General features: G+C 43.0%; 1 protein-coding gene across 1 annotated transcript; it reads right to left on the bottom strand.

The window, feature by feature from the left end:
* Nucleotides 1-10,007: 10,007 nt before the first annotated feature.
* On the bottom strand, nt 10,008-11,972 carry LOC147329655 (proline-, glutamic acid- and leucine-rich protein 1-like). Its single transcript, XM_086294125.1, has 4 exons — nt 11,732-11,972; nt 11,583-11,638; nt 10,465-10,598; nt 10,008-10,193 (listed from the first exon to the last, which is right to left on the bottom strand). Exons 1-4 carry the CDS (start codon nt 11,970-11,972, stop codon nt 10,040-10,042), a joined length of 585 nt encoding a protein of 194 aa, XP_086150251.1. The 3' UTR covers nt 10,008-10,039.
* Between the last annotated feature and the right edge of the window lie 7,584 nt (nt 11,973-19,556).

Below are 19,556 nucleotides of genomic sequence, written 5' to 3'. Positions count from 1 at the left end.
GTTGCCCACAAAGCAAAGCAATTAAAGTTGATTTTTGTGTGGAAAGTTAAAGCCTTTTTCCTCCTGCCCTCCCTGTTTCTAAAAGGACATTTTCACTGTAACACTGTTAACTACCCATTGCCTTAACCTAAGCTGCTCTCCACATTTGTCTTTTCTTACGCTGTTCTCTTTTACTCAGTTCATTAATTGCTTTCTTCTTCCCTGCCTCTTCATTCTTTCTCCATCTCTCAGCTCACTCTGCAGGTTTCTCTCCCTTCTTTCAGGATCAGCTTTAAGGCGTTCCCGATACTTCCTTTGCCTTTCTGCTGCTGTTGTTGGTGCCATCTTACTCGCATTCTTAACATGGAACATAAATCACATTCAGCATGCATGCAGTATAAGAATGTTGATTGAATATAATAATAATTAATTTAAATAATTGGATAACTTAACAACCAAGGTATTAAAATCTCAACCCCGTTACAATCAAAAACATAACAGGGTTGAGATTTTTGCACAAACTGGCCACTGCTCAATGTAGTGAGTACCAGACAGAGAGCACATGGCATGCATGAAATTCAAAATCACCATATATTCATGAACTAAAAAAACCATTTTCATTTTTTCATGTGACGGTGTTGAGTCACTGAGTTTGACGACCACAATATCACAAGATAAATGACTAAAAGAAAAGAAAAGATGGGAGCAACTTGCCTGTCTCTGTGGTGCTGTTGTCCAAAAGACTTCAGTGATGTCACTTCCTGATGTATTTGGAGTTCTGGATCACAGCATTGTAAGTGTGGCTCAATTTTAAATACCATCTCTCTTTACTCTTAAATTTAACAAATATGTTTTTTATATTTATCAAACTAAAAAAATTAACATGTTGTCATGGTCCTGGGTGGTTAGACCCAACGTTTTGTGTTTCATTTTGGTGTCCCCTTGTGTTTTGTGTTAATTCTTATGTAACCTGGTGTAATTTCTGTGTCGCTCTGCCCAACAGCGTCTTTCTGCCCTTCATCCCGTGTTTGTATGGTTCCAGGTTTGTTCTTTAGTTGTTCACAGTTTATGTTTTAGTTTTGTTCATTGTCGTTCACTGTAAATAAACTCACTCGCATCACTGCCACTGACTGCAACTTGGGTCCTTCTTTCTTTCTTTTTGTTTTTGCCTGTCCCGTCTTTTGCCATCAGAATTGTTGTCTGAAGGCCAAGAAAGATGCCAAGCAGATTTACTTTTCCAAGTGGATCATCATGGCGTCGCCATATTGGTCCATTTGATTGACCTTTATTATAATTATGTATTTATTTTATTTTCAGTTGTTACAGGCGGAACAGACAGAGGGGAGAAGAGATAGTGAGAAAAGGGGGAAGAAAAAAACAACAAAAAACAAAACAAACCCAAAGCCCCGCATCTGGCAAGTTGATCATATTATTGCTTTGTAATATGTCCGGATTGTTCCAGGTGAACGTTTGCATGGGATTAATGAAGACTGTTAATTTTAGAAACTCCCACCATGCTGTCAGAGAAGAGCTGATGTTGACGCTTTTGAAGCATTCATATCATTTGATGTTTGAGCTGATAAGTGTATATATGACATTTCTAGATTATTACATAGTGCTGTTCTACATGTATCCAGGGTTCATCTAAGAAGGTGTGTTTTAACCATCTAGAGATGAACTGAAGCCTGTTGGCTAAAAAGTAGTGATTAAAGTTTGCCTTGGTCCTTTGTAATGTTTTTAAGCTGATACGCGGGGGTTTATCTTTCCAAAGGAATTTAGAAATATATCAGTTTAGAGATCTGCACCAATCTTGTGATGGCTTACTTGGGATCACTGAAAATAAATAGTTTATTTTGGCAAGACCATCATTTTTATAACAGCAACCCTTCCCATGAGTGATATGGGAGAGATTTCTAGCCAGATCGCCTTCTACTGTCTTTAAAAGTGGGATGTGGTTTCATTTAGTTAGATCTGCAAGCAAACCATCTGGACCTGGAGTAAAACCATCTGGACCTGGAGTAAAAACATCTGGACCTGGAGTAAAACCATCTGGCCCCTCCTTCACCACAGGACTGCTGCCCCAGCCGTGACACATGACACAGTCTGATTTAATGTTTTACAATTTTTAAAGTGTTATCTGAAGAGTATGTAAACATCTGGTTTCAACTGTATATTTGATGATGTTGGTGTTTGGCTTGATTGTTAGCACAAAGAGGGAGAGAGAGGGAGAGAGAGGAGCAGTGAGGGAGAGAGAGGAGAGCCATCCATTGGATTCGATGCTGGCGTGATCACAGTGTACACGTGGTCCAAGGACTGCTTGGGCGTGTGGGTTTTCTCAGTCACATAAACAAGTAGTGGGAACATTGCAGTTTAGATAACTGTGCCCGGAAATGCCAGGGATTTGGAGCTGTAGGAGCAAAACACATCTGGACTGTGTTACATTATTGTAGCACTTTTCATCTTAACACACGGATACACACCTACACACACAGACAGGGAACATTAAGGCCTTTGGAATGCAAAAAATTTCAACACAATTTAATTTTATTTATACCTCATATAATCCCAACAACAGTCACTTCAGTCTGTTGCTGCATACAGACTCTACAATAATAAAAAGACGTTACTGGTAAAGAGCCTCCTGTGAGATGAGTGATTTATGTTGGCCTTTACATAGGAAGTAAGGAAAAGTATGAACATCTCATCTCATTATTTATTTTTGTATTCTTCTTACTTTATTATTATAGCAGTAGGAATAATAATAAGGGAAGGATTCTGGATCAGTACCATGATGGAAACGTCTGCTCACAGTATATACAGTATTCTGAAGAAGGTCTAAAATGTCACTGTTGTACGTGTGTGTGTTTTATGTATATAGATTTTTAAAAATTACTACTCATGATATAACACAGTCCAGACATGCCTCGTAAAGATGCTTCTATAACATTTTCTGTCATCACTTTATTGTGGATTAGGTGCAAGAGTTTTTAAGTGTGGACAATTAAATATTAGATTAATGCAAAAGCAAATTGCGCCTTGTTCTCAGATGGACAGCAAGTGGAGAGCTGTAGCTCAGATGAGGAGATGGAAGGAGGAAGAGAAGCAAAGACTGATTCACAGGCAGAGTCAAGTTTATTTCTCACACTTTTTTGTTGCCTTATGCTGTCATCAATCTTTGCATTTTTTTATTATCTCGTAGCACTTGTTTAATCAGCTACCATCTCTCCGCTTTAATGTCTGCAGTCTCAGATCAACATAGCTTGGCTCTCCTGCACTATCTGCAGCCTGCAGAGCTCCTTTTATTTGCTCTCTCTCTCTACACTCATTTATTCTCTCAGCCTTTCTGCATGAGACGAGCACTTTTCTGCTTCTGTGGTCAGTATATTTAAAAATAGTGAGACTCACTCCCTCATACCACAGGAAGGATGTTCAACATCATCACACTCTAGATCTTGTTTTAACATATGCATAGAAACTGAACATTTAACAGTGTTTCCTGAAAACCCTCTGCTGTCTGATCATTTCCTGATAACTTTTACATTTACAATAATTGATTACACAGCAGTGGAGAGTAGACCTTTTCACAGTAGATGTCTTTCTGAGAATATAATCCACCCACTGGTATCATCGTCAATGCCCTGTACCAACACAGAGCAGCAAAAATCATAGAAATATGGTCTCTAACCAGATTCTTACTCTGGATGGCATTACCTTGGCCTCCAGTAACGCTGTGAGGAACCTTGGAGTCATTTTTGACCAGGACATGTCCTTCAACACACATATTAAACAAATATGTAAGACTACTTTCTTCCATTTGTGCAACATCTCTAAAGTTAGAAATATCCTGTCTCAGAGTGACGCTGAAAAGCTAGTTCATGCATTTATTACTTCCAGGCTGGACGACTGTAATTCATTATTATCAGGATGTCCAAAAAACTCACTGAAAAGCCTTCAGTTAATCCAAAATGCTGCAGCAATTCATGTATATATTGCATATAAGGCCACTGCAGCATTCATTGGCTTCCTGTTAAATCCAGAATTCAAAATCCTGCTCCTCACATACAAGGTCTTAAATAATCAGGCCCCATCTTATCTTAATGACCTTGTAGTACCATATCACCCTATTAGAGCACTTCGCTCTCACACTGCAGGCCTACTTGTTGTATAGAGTCCTGATGTACACTGATCCTTCAGGGAACAACTGGACACAAACACTGACAGCAAAATGTGCAATGAAGCAATCAAAGTAACTGATAACTATTTTTCTCACCACTTGTACACAGTTACTGAAATGAACACAATATGGTAACTTTCCATTAAATCTTCCAGTTTTAGTAACAGTGTAAGCTGTCGACAAAGCTTTCACAGCTGTTTCCAGTTGCTGATGGTGATTCTTGGGTATTGAGGGTGTAGTATCTACTGCAGACAATCTAAATAGTTGATATCATGCTGCTAAATATTTGAAGCTGTTGGCAGACGCTGAAAAAGGAGCTGCTGCAGAATATTTTAATCATCTCCAAACAGCTGCGAGGAAAACATCCGTCTGTCTTGTTCTGGGGTTTTTCCTCACACTTTGCTAAGTTCAGCATTGTGAAGTTGCAGTTATGTCAGTTTGTGATTTCCAAAGAAGACAACAGTTCACTGAGGTAACAGCAGCAGCCTGATCACACATCAGGGACGTCGTTAGGATCTTGAAGCATCAGCCCAGCCCCGAAGTCTTTCACACTTTCAGTTACAGCAATTTTTAGAAATTATTTATTAGAATGTTTTAGTGAAATTAAAATAAAACATCAGACACTGTGTGCTTCCTAAAGGTTGAAGGCAGATGTGTTGGAATAATAAGAATAAGAAACATACTGAAAATGAAAAAAGACAAAGAAATCAGTGAAAACTGGAGTTTTTCAACTTTGTTACTTTTTTTTAAAACAGCAGAAGAACAAAGTTGATGTGAACTTTTACGTCTTGCATGTTGATTTTGACCCAGGTGTTATCCACATATCTGTGCCTGTGGCTTAGTGCTCTCACTATGAAGGAGCCAAGAGCCCTACTTCCACTCCGTCCATGGCCCTCGTTGTATTTAAAACATGTTGAGGCAGCGGCCCATCAGTGTGCAAGTATCACTGGAGCTGGTTCAGTTTCCTGACAGTCTCCACTGCTGCAGCTGTACACAAGTGAGACCGCATCAAAGGAGGCTGCGGTTTCAATAACTGATTCATCCCTGGAGTATGGAGCTTTTTGAGGCTTGAATGAATTCTTAGTCAATGTTATGTGGCCAAGTAAACAAACCAGATTCCTCAGGAAATTATCGGGTAGAAGGTCTAAACTGAAGAGTGAGAGAAAAAGCAGCCAAAGGAAAAAGATTAAAAAAGAAAAGTTTGACTCCTTGGAAAATGGAAAGAAACGAGGCGAGGCTCACTACTTTTACACTGTATTTGAACTTTTCATCAAACTGCATTAAACAAAGAAACTAATTATTATTGAAATAACAATATCTAAGCAGTCATCAAGGGTCACTACTGGTTTGCCTTCTACAGGCTAATATTTACATCAAGCTTTCTCTTTATTCCTATTGGACGTCTGTCACGTCCTCTTTAGTTTTGTTCTTTATTTTTTCTGTTGCGTTTTCAGAGTTTGCCACTGCTGTCGAGTCTCCTGCTTGAACAGCTTCGAGCGGTTCGTCCTCACAGCTGGGCAGCTGGTTATCGCTCGCGCTGGCGTCCTCTGCAGGCTCAGCTGCTGATTCCTGCTGATACAGACAGAAAGCTTCAGTTTCCTTGTAATACTCTCTTTATTTATCATATATAGGAGAAAAACACATTTCTAACAGAGACTGTGTAGTAATACTTCATGTGCATTTGTACAAATATATGACTGAGCTGCTGAGATAATCTGGAGCTCAGACTGTGACGATCACATTAGAAAATCAGGCTTTTTGTGAGAAATTCATGTATATTTTGCATATAAGGCCACTGCAGCATAATCAGGGTCACCTGATCCAGCCCCAGCTGTTTACTTTATGAAGGGAAAGTTTGAAGCCTGATCTTACCAGTAGAGGGCGTCTGTCTTTCTACTCTGACCTACTTTCTCAACAGGACACTGCTGAAAGCAACAACTTTGTTTCCATGAAGCGTGTCATGGATATCAGTGGCCTTGATTACACTGATAAACCTTTTTATTCTTCATGCTGCACCACCTGCTGTTGCTCTTCATGACATCATTTCCTGTCTCCATTTTTTCCCTCTTTCCTTAAATCTGCTGGTCCTGTGAAAGGCAAAAACACTGCTCAGCAGACCATTTAACACTTTATTTCACATTTATATAGCCCGACTATTTCACATTATTTCTAGAAGGGAGATGCGTCCTGCATGACACACTGCCGCGGATCTCAAAATGGTGGTGTAACAGTTTTATTACAGAAGCTCTCTCATTCTAGTCTAAACAACAGTGTCTCAGTAACTTTCCACTAGAGATGGTCCCCTCTTATCTACTTTTTCTCAGGCAAGTGTGATCAAAATTGTTAAACACACAAATAAAGTCACAAAAATGATCCCAGGAAAAACTGTGTCATGTTAAACATGAAATTCCCCCTTTTTTGACACACTTCCATGTGTCAATTCATCGGAACTAGTAAATTAAAAGAAAACATTCGTAACATCATCTTTCACAAAACATCAGAAATTCTCCTCTCGAGTGTCGTTGCTCCAGCTCTGCTACCCTGTGTTAAATCAATTTAGTTATCATCCTAAACCTGTTGAACTCCTGGCTCCGCCCAGAGCCTGCATCCGCAGAACTGCCTGCAAACAAAACCCGTGTGTTAACATGAACTTCACATTTGCAACTCTGTTTTTCCCCCACTGTCCTTCCCTCACTGATCACAGCAGGGGATTTATGTCCTGATTCAGCCATGAGTCCAGCTCAGCTGATTCATCACTGAGCCCCACCGTCACTGGCATCTGATAGTGCAGCACTGCATCTTCTTCCCTTAGTGTCACTGTTTTTCAATCTGTTAATTAGAGTCCTTTAACATGAAATAGACCTTGTCCACAACAAGTCAATACAGCTGTGATTGTGGCCAATTATGAATCAGTTACCAGTCAATGATAAAATAATAGTTTTATTTTCTGCATGCTTCAGTCAACCACTCACCCAGAGGAAAATTCCTTCTCCTCATTTGTCTGTCATCCTTCCATGCCCTGGTAACTGGCCCATCCAGAGCTGTATCATTTTGAAATGTACATACAACAAGCCAGACCACACCTTGGTCACACCAACCCTTTTTCCACCCTGAGGATGTCCAACTGACGATAGCGCCATTTTTGCCGAAGATGACACCGAGGCGACTCACTTCCACATCGTACGGCCTCAAGATTAACGCCGAGAAGACCAAAGTCCTGACCACCAACAGCTCACCAGCGATCGTCCACCTCGACGGTGTGCAGATCAAACAAGTCCAACAATTTAAATATCTGGGGTCCCTCGTTGAGGAGAAGAAAGTGGCATCATCAGTGGAGATACGCTCCAGAAGTGGGCAGGCGGCGGCAGCGTTCACTTCCCTGCGCTGGTGCGTTTGGAAGAAGAACAACATCTCATTGGCGACAAAGATCCGCCTTTACCGAACCATGATCATTCTACTTTAAATGCGTTGCCTTAGATGCGTTCTCTGCGTTTCCCTTCGCGACCGTCATTCGAATGACACCATCCTCACCAGCTGCGGCAGCCAACCGACGATCGGCGACCTAATCCAGCGCCGCCGACTCCGTTGGTTTGGCCACATTTGTCGAATGGACCAGAGCCGCTACCCCATGGCCTACTCTGGTTGACCCGCCCCACCGATTGGAGGGTGCATCGAAATGCACCAAAAAAGACATGGATGAAACAAATCCAGGATGATTTGAAGGCCCTTCGACTTGACCTCGAGCAGGCAAGAACCATCGCCTTAGATCGAAAAGCATGGAAGATAATCGTTGGTCAAGCAAGAGAACCTGCGGCACCTACAGCAGCGTACTGGTTGCGTGGCCGACCACCGCCGCTGGTTGCCCACTAAAGGACAAGAAGAAGAAGAGAAGTGGATGTCCAACGCCATCCTAGTCTGGACTGTCAAATGTGCCATTTCATGACTGGGTTTGCGTCTTTTCTCTGCAGGGTGTCACAGGTGTTGCATTCCCTCACAGTTTTCCGCATCTCTTCCATGTGTGGGTGCAACGTACAGGCCTTCCATGTTCTTCTGAGTCTGTTTCTGCTCTCATGTGAAGGACCATGTGGTTGTTTTAACGATAGTTGACCAGGTTTTGTTAGGGCAACTTGATCTCTCGCCACATACTTTCCAGCGTCCACTATTCTGTGTTGTTTATTTCTCCATCTCACTGATCTTGTAGGCTCCTGCCTTTTGTTTTAATGTCATCGTCTGTCAAATGATGGTAATGACTCCCCTGTTAGAGCATTCATTTGTCAGGTCTGATGAGTCTGTATAGATGTGTTACTCCTTCCTCCTCCTGAAAGTTGTATTGCCTTTGGTGAGAGTCAGAATTTAATCTAAGGCAGATTGTGTGCTCTAATTCACCATCTGGATGTTTGTAGGCTCAGTTTGTAGATCTGATGTCCGTCACTGCCCTGCACAGTGTTAATGCAGAGTTATCAAGGTCAGCATTCTTTTGCTCGGCCTCACTTTTCATCCGGGTTTAATGGGCGTCACGTCACTGGGAATTTCCCCCGTGTTGTGAAACTGGCCTTTGGTTTAGCACCCTCCGTCTCCGTCTGTGTGAGATCGCTTTCCTGCAGCACCGTTGACATTTTCAGGTTATTGTTGTGGGTCCAGCTGCCGGGCCCTGTGTCAGCCTTCTCTCCTCCCTTGTTATTTTTTAAAAAAAGAATATAACCAACTCATACCTCACCAAGTTCACAGGACAACGGAAATGCATAATTTAAATATTACCAAAATAGAATTTTCTTCATACAGTAATCACTTGTGTTGCTCAATCAGCAGAAAACATCTCATAATCCTAACCACTAAATTTATTGTTTCATCACTGGTTGGTCATTCCAGTCTCTTGCTTTGTGAAAGTTAAGCTGTTGTCCTGCAGCCCGGAGAGGTTGTTTGTCAGCAGTGGATAAACTCAGCATTTAGTGTGTGTTAAGTTTCCCTGCTTTAATATTGCTGAAAAGAATTGACGTGTTCATAAGCGCAAGCTGATTTTATTGCATGTGTGGGTTAGTAGGCAGTTCAATGTCTGCGTATGCCGTGGAGCTGTGGATTCAAATTTCTCTACAAAAAGCATTTGATGTCTCTCTGTTTGAGTGTGTGTGTATGTCCTGTCTTTTTATTGCGATAGTCTGGACACTTTCTCAACCTCCACAAGTCCATCAGCCGTACCTTTCAACTCAATTTTAATGCACTTTAGTCTTCAGGGAGAGATTGACCGTCCTCGAAGCTTCTACGTGGAGGTGGAGATGTGAAATTTTCAGCCAAACGTGGCCTCTTTGTGGTTCCAATTATGTTAATCTATCATTTTACTCTGGCTGATGTGCTTGTGGAGGACCAGGTCCGTGGTCACCTGTATTAAAAGATTTATTTAATATCATTTCATCCCTAATTATTTGACACTCTGCTTCTCTAATTTTAAACACATTTCCCCTTGTTGCTAATTTAAATAATCCTGTGCCTTCTTTCCCAATTCCTCCTGTTCTGCTGTAGTTTTTTACCCCTGTTGTTTTGCTCTCTGTTTTAGACACTTTCCCCTGCGGTCACACAGACTGCCTCTCCCAGCTCCTCCACCTCACTCAGCTCCTCCCCTCTGAGTCGGGCTGCCTGCCCCTCCTTCTTCTGTCAGTCTGCTTCACTCTGCTCTGGGAGACACTTCTCCCTCACACTCAACACACCATACAGAGCACGTGTCTCGCTCTGCAAAACCCAAACACACGGTTTTAGATGCAAATTCAGCTTTGTCAACCCCAAATTTAAACCCAAACAGTCTAGAGGGACTATAGCCTGCGAACATAACCCAGGATCTAGATTATCAACCGAACGAACGCGGCCCCATTGCCATAAAGACTATCGAACGAATTATACACACAAGCTAAAAACACTGTATACTCGGGAATCCCACTTGGGCCCACACGCATACCTGTCGGTGCGCCCGTTACTGAGGATTGACACAGCACAGGTCAGAGGTGGGGGCCAACAGGGTGAGGGGACCAGGACCAGGGCCAGCAATAACCTTCAAATTCATACAAGTGAAACAGCTCCTTCAGTCCAACACGAAGCTAAAGTGAACTTTTGCATCTACAGAACATAGACCAGTTCGGGGCCCACAGTGGTGCTGGTGCTAGGGTGGTGTCAGACTGGGTCCAGTCTGAATAAAGCACTGTGTGGACATTCCTTCAGTCAACAGTGGAACATTTAAACTCAACCTGAACAAAAAGCAGGAGGAGCACCGTAACACTACTGGAACACTAATGTGTGGCTCATCGCTAACATGAAGATCGTACCTGTACAGTTCTCGTCGAGTCAGAGCACTGCTGTACTGCCCACTCGCGCTCCCTGCAGATTCACATGCATTGCTGCTGCAAGACTGCTGCTGCTGCAGGCGCACACACAGTGGCAGAACCACCTCATGGAGCCGCTTGAAGGAATCGACAGGACACAACAGTGTAATCGTTCGTTATTAAAAACAATAAAATGAAGAGTCTCTCCTGCAATACACCAAAAATGCTAAATGATGGAAAAAACAAACGAAAGCATTTTACTTTACAGCTGCAGATCATCACAAGATGGGAAACGTGTCTTACTACATCATAACTTGTAATCAGTATCCCATTTTAACCCTACGCCACAACCTGACGTGGACCTGCTGAGACATGTAACTACACGTCGACGCTAACCACACCACTTACAGTTACAGCCGAGTAATATTACACTGAAACTGATGCAATTGGATAATAATGGTCCACAAACTGAAGCTAATGATGTGGGAACTGCAGGGTAACAAGAATGCAATAATGTGCTAATTCCTATGTTATTACTACTCTATTACCTGCGCTAGGTTCTGTGTAATAAGCAGGAAAACTGCCTGTTTCTATTTAATAACACATTAATAACCATGTTAATCTTTTAAAACAAACTGCTAGTCAAGTAAAATGATCATGCATAATGTTAATAATTAGTTTAAAACAATAACACACATTAAACTGTACACTGAAAAATTCAGTTTTAAAAGAAGAACAAGGTTTAAACAGATGATGTTCGGCAGCACTTTGAGCAACAATTTCACAGATATGGGCGTTCTCTATTTAAAAAAGTAAACATGCATCACTATAATTTGTGTATAAAGTTACATAATTTCTTTTCTGGCTACAAGAACATATTAGAACATGTTGGGATATTTCATGTGGATCATTAGAAATGCACTGTGGGTGGAGGAAATCGTTGCTTAAAGAACTGCAAACATCACGTCTGCTTAAACACGGATCTTCTTCCAAAGCGGGCGGCTCGGTGCCACTCGTTGCAGCAGAGGCTGATCTGTGGATGGTTGGAGACGCCTGTAGAAAGTGTCTCCCTCTGCTGGGCACTCTTTTGTAGCGCTTATGTTACTTTAAATCACATTTACCTTGTGAATGTCGTCCTTCAGTAGCGTCCCACTGGTCTGTATGATCTGTCTCAGTGCTACAAGGATGACAAAGGTCAGTCTGGTATCAGAATATCATACGTAGTATACCAGTAAACTCCCAATAACATTAAACTTGGTTTGCATCTCACCCCTGACAGCTGCAAGGCAGGTATCTTGATTGGCTAGATGGTCTCCTTTCCTCTGCAGCGATGGCCCGACTGTATCTGCCATCACCAAATGCTTCGTCCTACGAGGGCCGGGCTTTCCTCCAGGAACAACATCAGCCGATAGTCCTGCCCGGAGCTGGAAACAGGACACCCCACGCACAGGAGCAGGAACAGAAGAAAGCTCAGCACATCCCAACAAACCACTGGTTCCCTTTAGCTTCATAAAGTCAGAGCTTAAAGTAAATTTTTTAGATTTAGTGCTCATGACTAATCTCTTAGTTGAAAAAAAGAATTGACTTATACACGAGTCTCAGATATCAAGTTAGATTTGATATAATCCAGAAGTGAATTCAAAATCCTGCTCCTCACATGCAAGGTCTTAAATAATCAGGCCCCATCTTATCTTAATGACCTTGTAGTACCATATCACCCTATTAGAGCACTTCACTCTCGCTCTGCAGGCCTACTTATTGTTCCTAGAGTATTTAAAAGTAGAATGGGAGGCAGAGCCTTCAGTTTTCAGGCCAAAATAAAGTGAAGAAAGCTCCTTCCCACATGGATCCAACCTTTTATTCGGTCATTACAAAATATTTGTGAGTCCAAGTTACAGTTCAGTCTCAGAACTTCACTGGTTTCATCCATTTCTGCAGAAAATATCAACATAATATCCTTATTTTATTGACATAAAAACCTTTATGATTGTTGGAGATAGACTGAGGTTCATGTCTGACCCACTTAATCAAAAGACTTTTCTTGCCAGCATTTGTGTGAATGACTTCTTTGTGTTGTATTAAAGAGTCAGGAACATTTCAAAGCAAACAAAGTAGTGGATCTGCTGGCACTGTTTACTCATTATCAGAATCAGAAAGACTTTATTTATACCCAAGGGGCAATTAAGATGCAACAGAGCAGCAGGACATTGAAGATAAGGACAGGGCATAAACAGGCAATGAGAGTGATTGTTTTACTGATGTTTGCACAAACTGTTCTTCAGAAAGTCAGAATGATTCCCACAAACAATGGAGCCTTCTTCCAACTGTAGTCTAACATTTAGGACAGTTTGGTTTTATCCTTACTGTAAATATATGGTGAAATATAAAGATTATGCAGTATGTTATATTGTAACTCTTTATATCTATTACATATTGAGATTCTGAAGGGCAGCAGCAACATTTTGTCCCAAACATCATTCAAGTTTATCCAAGTTCAAACTACATATGTCAGAATAAAACTTTGTCACAAAGTGTTTGTGCTTTCTGTGGTTCAGAGAAAAACCTTTCCAGCAGACTGTTTCTGGTGGAAATGTCCTCATGAGCCAGCTTTCAGAAGAACATTATTTGTAGGTATTTATAGAAATCATTACTTGAAAGGTGATGTTGAGACTTCAGGGTGTTTTAAAGCTTCCGTTATCAAAAAGATTATATATTCTTTTTATGCCTGCTCTTTGCCAACTTGTAAAGTTTGATCCTACACTTTGCATTGACAGTTCTGGGTCATCTAATGTTACAAGAATATTAACTGAGCTACTTTCAGACATTGTCCTTAGTTTGCCCCATGCTCATAACACATTTTTATTCAGGAAACTGCCTTTAACAGGAGGTGGTGTTTCCCTATGAAATTTATTGAGGGAAAGGGTTTTCACAGCACTGCATCCACCTCTCACCCAGGAGGAGAGAGTTCAGGCCTGAATAACCAACATGTCTAAATTTGGTAGGCCCCACCCACTCTTAACCTTTGGCAGTTGTAGAGTCACTAGACTAAAAGGTTCATTGACTAAAAGGAAGAGCAGTGTTCTTATTTTCATGGCTATTAGTGTAATGTTTGCACCAGCAGTTTTAATTCTTCCATGACTTGCAAGTCATTACATTGTGCTTTGGAAGCAACTTGGAAACAAGTTGAGGAAGTAAAGATTTCCCTGACTGAAGTGCTGAAACAATCTCGTCCACTTATATGGGAGATTCTAAAATAGTAACTTGATTCTCTGGTATCTGTGGAAAAGTTTTTTTATTTCTTAAATAAATTAACTTTTCCATAGATATCATAGTGGATGACTATTCTCATCCACTATGGCTGGAATAAAGGATTTTACCAGAGCATTCCTTGATAGCTGTGCTAATAGGCAGTTGGGTTTATTTGTCAGATATATACAAATATATAATCAGTCTGGAACACTGACAGATGTGGCGGACAATGTAATGTGTGCTGCTGTTCAAGGGGATTATGTTGCCTACATACAGCCAAGAGATCAAACTCCTTTGTTGTATTTAAAAGCGCATTAACATGTTTGGACTGAGCTACCTGTGATGGATACCTATCCAATATAGGGCATAATAAACAGTTGAAATCACCCCTGAGAATTGTATTGGTACAGTCCACATCAGCAAGTTGACAAAATAAGGATGCATAAAATTCTACCGGTTTTAGAACAATTCAATTATTCCAGTTATTTATTACAATTCCAGTCGTTCAAGTCCAATGAATAGTTGAAATGGTACAAAGGTAAGTGGTGAACTGACAGAGGCTAAAAAAAGGTAAGGTTATCCAAAACTGAAAAATAATGTACATTTCAGAATTATATAAAAAGGCCGTTTTCAAGGATGTTACGGCCCCCTCTGCTAGGGGACAGGGTGTCACGATCCTGGAGGGTCTGAGGAGTCTGTTCAGCCCACACCTGCTCCACCACCAGCGGCTTCCACATATCCTCCCTGGTGAATTTCATGTGTCGGTCCACTGAGTTAATGTGATCCGTGAATTGTGGAACTTCCTGAGATTTGATTTTCACCCAGGTGCCATCCACATACCTGAACCAATGACTTGCTGTTGTTCCAGGGTAGGATAGCAAGTAAGTAAGTAAAATTTATTTATTTCGCACTTTTCATAGACAAAAATCACAAAGTCCTTCACAATAAAACCAGAAATATAACTAAAATAATATACAATATTATAAACCAAAGGAAAAAGTTAATTAAAAGCTCATATGTAGAGAAATGTCTTTCTGCTTTTTAAAGGAGTCAATGGAGTTGACACAGCGTAAAGACAACAGAAGAGAGTTCCACAGCCTTGGTGCCTGAAAAGTCCGATCCCCACCAACTGTAACTTCTGTCCTAAAGACCTAAGTGCTGGGGAAGCAGCATGAGGTTTCAACTGGTCAAAGATATACTGGGGACTTTCGCCATGTAGACATCCAAAAGTTTAAACTCACATTTTAAAATTAAACTTAAAGTTTACTGGCAACCAATGAAGAGAAGCCAAAACTATTTTTACGCCCTCTTTTCCACTTCTTCCATGTACAAATTGGCCACGATGGGTGAAACTGGGGAGCCCATGTTTCTGCCTGTAGTACTGACCCTTGTATGTGAAGTAGGTGGAATTAAGACACAATTCAAGCACACTTCAGTTACACACTCCTGTCAGAGCACTTAGATCTGCTACCCAATTTCTTCTGGAGCAACCTCGTTCTCGGCTGACGCGACCGTGCGTTTGTGTAGCTGCTCCAGTCTTATGGAACAATCCTTCTGTTGCTATCCGGGCATCTGACTCTATGCCATTGTGTAAATCACGGTTAAAGACTTATTTATTTGATCTTGCTTTTCCACCTAGATAATATCTGCTGTGTGCTGATACATTTTTATCCTTTATGCTTTGTTAACTACTTTTATGTATTATGATTGTCATGGTTTTATAATTGATAAATGCCAGGTCCTTTCTCTTTCCCTTTTCCCTCCCATCTCCATCTCCTTATTTTGTCAAGCACCTTGGTATACCCTTGGTTTGTTAGTGTGCTTTATAAATAAAGTTCATTATTACTATTACCACCTGGAGACTCTGTTGTCCTGCTGGGAGACTTCAATGCTCACGTGGGTAACGACAGCGAGACCTGGAGGGGCGTGATTGGGAGGAACGGCCTCCCTGATCTGAACCCGAGCAGTGCTTTGTTATTGGACTTCTGTGCTAACCGCCATAACGAACACCCTGTTCGAACATAAGAGTGTCCATAAGTGCACGTGGCACCAGGACGCTCTAGGCCGTAGGTCGATGATCGATTTTGTAATCGTATCAGCAGACCTGCGACCATATGTTCTGGACACTCGGGTAAAGAGAGGGGCTGAGCTGTCAACTGATCACCACCTGGTGGTGAGTTGGATCAGGTGGCGGGGGAGGACGCTGGACAGACCTGGTGCACCTAAACGCGTAGTGAGGGTGTGCTGGGAACGTCTAGCAGAGGCTCCAGTCCGCGAGATCTTCAACGCACACCTCCGGCAGAGCTTCAACAGCATTCCGAGGGAGACTGGGGACATTGAGTCCGAATGGACCATGTTCAGCGTCTCCATTGCCGAAGCTGCTGCATTGAGCTGCGGCCGCAAGGTGGTTGGTGCCTGCCGTGGTGGTAATCCCCGAACCAAATGGTGGACACCAGAGGTGAAGGGAGCCACCAGGCTGAAGAAGGACTCCTATCGGGCTTGGTTAGCCTGTGGGACTCCGGAGGCAGCCGACAGGTATCGACAGGCCAAGCGGAATGCGGCTCGGGCAGTGGCTGAAGCAAAAACTCGGGTGTGGGAGGAGTTCGGAGAGGCCATGGAAAAAGACTTTCGGACTGCCTCGAAGAGATTCTGGCAAACCGTCAGACGTCTCAGGAGGGGAAAGCGGTGCTCTACCTGCACTGTGTATAGTGCTGGCAGAGCGCTGCTGACGTCGACTGAGAAAATTGTCAGGCGGTGGAAGGAATACTTCGAGGACCTCCTTAATCCCACTGACACGTCTTCCGAGGAGGAAGCAGAGTCTGGGGATGAGGGGAATGACCCGCCAATTTCCGGGGGCGAGGTCACTGAGGCAGTTAAACAACTCCTTGGTGGCAGAGCCCCTGGTGTTGATGAGGTCCGCCCCGAGTTCCTGAAGGCTCTGGACGTTGTAGGGCTGTCCTGCTTGACACGCCTCTGCAATGTTGCGTGGAGATCAGGGGCAGTACCTGTGAACTGGCAGACCGGGGTGGTGGTCCCCATCTTTAAGAAGGGGGACCGGAGGGTGTGTTCCAACTACAGGGGGATCACACTCCTCAGCCTCCCTGGGAAAGTCTATGCCAGGGTGCTGGAAAGGAGAGTTCGTCCGTTAGTCGAACCTCGGATACAGGAGGAACAATGCGGTTTTCGTCCTGGTCGCGGAACACTGGACCAGCTCTTTATCCTCTCCAGGATACTTGAGGGTGCATGGGAGTTTGCCCAACCAGTCTACATGTGTTTTGTGGACTTGGAGAAGGCATTCGACCGTGTCCCTCGGGGTGTCCTGTGGGAGGTGTTGCGGGAATATGGGGTGTCTGGCCCATTGCTACGGGCCATTGGATCCCTATACAACCGTTGCAAGAGCTTGGTTCGCATTGCTGGCAATAAGTCGGACTCGTTCCCGGTGGGTGATGGGCTCCGCCAGGGCTGCCCTTTGTCTCCGGTTCTGTTCATAATTTTTATGGACAGGATTTCTAGGCGCAGCCAAGTGGCGGAGGGCTTTCGCTTTGGTGGCCTCAGAATCTCATCTCTGATTTTTGCAGATGATGTGGTTCTGTTGGCTTCATCGGGTGAGGGCCTCCAGCTCGCACTGGAACGGTTCGCAGCCGAGTGTGAAGCAGCGGGAATGAGGATCAGCACCTCCAAATCTGAGGCCATGGTTCTCAGCCGGAAAAGGGTGGAGTGCCCACTCCGGGTCGGGGATGAATTCCTGCCCCAAGTGGAGGAGTTCAAGTATCTCGGGGTCTTGTTCGCGAGTGATGGGAGAAGGGAGCCGGAGATCGACAGACGGATTGGGGCTGCAGCTGCAGTAATGCGGACGCTGCACCGGTCCGTCGTGGTGAAGAGGGAGCTGAGTGTAAAAGCGAAGCTCTCAATTTACCGGTCGATCTACGTCCCTACGCTCACCTATGGCCACGAGCTGTGGGTAGTGACCGAAAGAACGTGATCGCTGATACAAGCGGCAGAAATGAGCTTCCTCCGAAGGGTGGCTGGCCTCTCCCTTAGAGATAGGGTGAGAAGTTCGGCCATCCGGGAGGGGCTCAGAGTAGAGCAGCTGCTGCTCCACATCGAAAGGAGCCAGCTGAGGTGGTTCGGGCATCTGACAAGGATGCCCCCTGGGCGCCTCCTGGGTGAGGTGTTCCAGGCATGTCCCACCGGGAGGAGGCCCCGGGGCAGACCCAGGACACGCTGGAGAGATTATATCTCTCGGCTGGCCTGGGAACGCCTTGGTATTCCCCTGGATAAGCTGGAGGAGATGGCTGGGGAGAGGGAGGTCTGGGCCTCTTTGCTTAGGCTGCTGCCCCCGCGACCCGGCCCCGGATAAAGCGGATGAAGATGGATGGATGGATATTACTATTATTATTATTTGGTCGATGCTGAGAGTGGTCCTGTTGCTGAGGTTGGACTATCTCCAACACTTCAATGGATGCAAGTGAAGAGAGATGTAACATCGTACGAGACCATGGTTTCATCTGCCTCCATAATGACATCTCTCACCTTCTCGACAAAATCCAGGGTGTTCAGGATGTGGTGTTCAGAGCTGCCCACCAGCAGGTTGAGGATCGAAGCCAAAAACTTTGACTTACAATGCTGTGATTGCAGCCATTCCCCAACTCTCTGTGATTGGTACTCATGGCCATTGATCAGTGGTTGTTAATCAATGGTCGTGACAATTTGCATATTGATGATCAAGGAAAGGACCTCACAGCCCATCGTTCATTCAGTTGTGCTAGTTTCAGTCATTGTGCAAATGTACTGTTGATAAGATTGGGGAAACCTGCTGAGACTGAAGAAGTCACCTGGATGAGTGACGAAACGTTTCTCCCACTGAAAACGTCCAGATGAACTGAATCAGCTTTTGGGATTTACTTACTTGGATGAGTGAGCATGCGTCAAGACAGACAAATCATTGGTTGTGATGGAAATTATATTAAAGTGTTTAAGTAAAATACTTTTGCTAAATGTCTTAATTTTGTGAATGAAAAAAATTTATAATAAAAAACATCAAGTAGTTACAAAGGCTTCTTTTCACACTTAAAACAAACAAACTGAACTGTCAGCCAATCACCTTACTTGAGACTGGCTGTCTTCAGAATTGGCTTCCCTTTACTGTGATTCTGTACTGGCTAGCATGTGTTGTGCAGACAACAATAAACAAATATTTACTGGGAACCTATGCTATATGCAGGCTGCAATAAACTTTGCCAAAGGCCACATTTGTTATGGAAGCCTTGAGAATGAAACATGCGACCTTAGACAGATATCAAAGGAGTAGCTTCTCAGGCATCACCCATTAATTCTATCCACAGGCCACCAAATTTAAGTCAAATTTAATTTTTCAATTTTCAGTGGGATCATTTCCTTTGTAGACTTACATATACAAACACGTTTACAGACTGGTACAAATATTTCAACAGCTAATTTCCCCTTAGTGACAATTGTGCATGAGGAAACATTTTTAAAGAACTCACCTGTATATATCATATTAGTATTACACATACTGGATCATTTATTTCATTCTCCATAAATTTAAAACACGCAGCTTCTTATTTCAGCTTGTTGGAATCGTGGACTGAAGCCTTAAACTGTGACATCCTGTTGCAAAATCATTACGTGTAGGGATGCAAGTGGTTTGCTGGTTTTGTAACTAAAGGTGTAGCTTCATTCCCTGTACAGAGCAGCAACCTTATGTAATACTGATGTGACACACCATGGTTTAACAAACATTTAATGCTTGATTGTATCATGTATCTGCAAGAAGAAACCATGAGACTAAGAATATCGTACATTATTTTATTTTACATGAAGAG

Source organism: Aulonocara sp. 'chitande type north' Nkhata Bay, linkage group LG5 (genome assembly GCF_057382095.1).
Source record: "Aulonocara sp. 'chitande type north' Nkhata Bay isolate Kocher_YH1m ecotype deep benthic linkage group LG5, A_spYH_male_GT1.1, whole genome shotgun sequence".
Lineage (NCBI taxonomy): Eukaryota > Metazoa > Chordata > Actinopteri > Cichliformes > Cichlidae > Aulonocara > Aulonocara sp. 'chitande type north' Nkhata Bay.
This window is presented reverse-complemented; position numbering and strand designations above follow the sequence as displayed.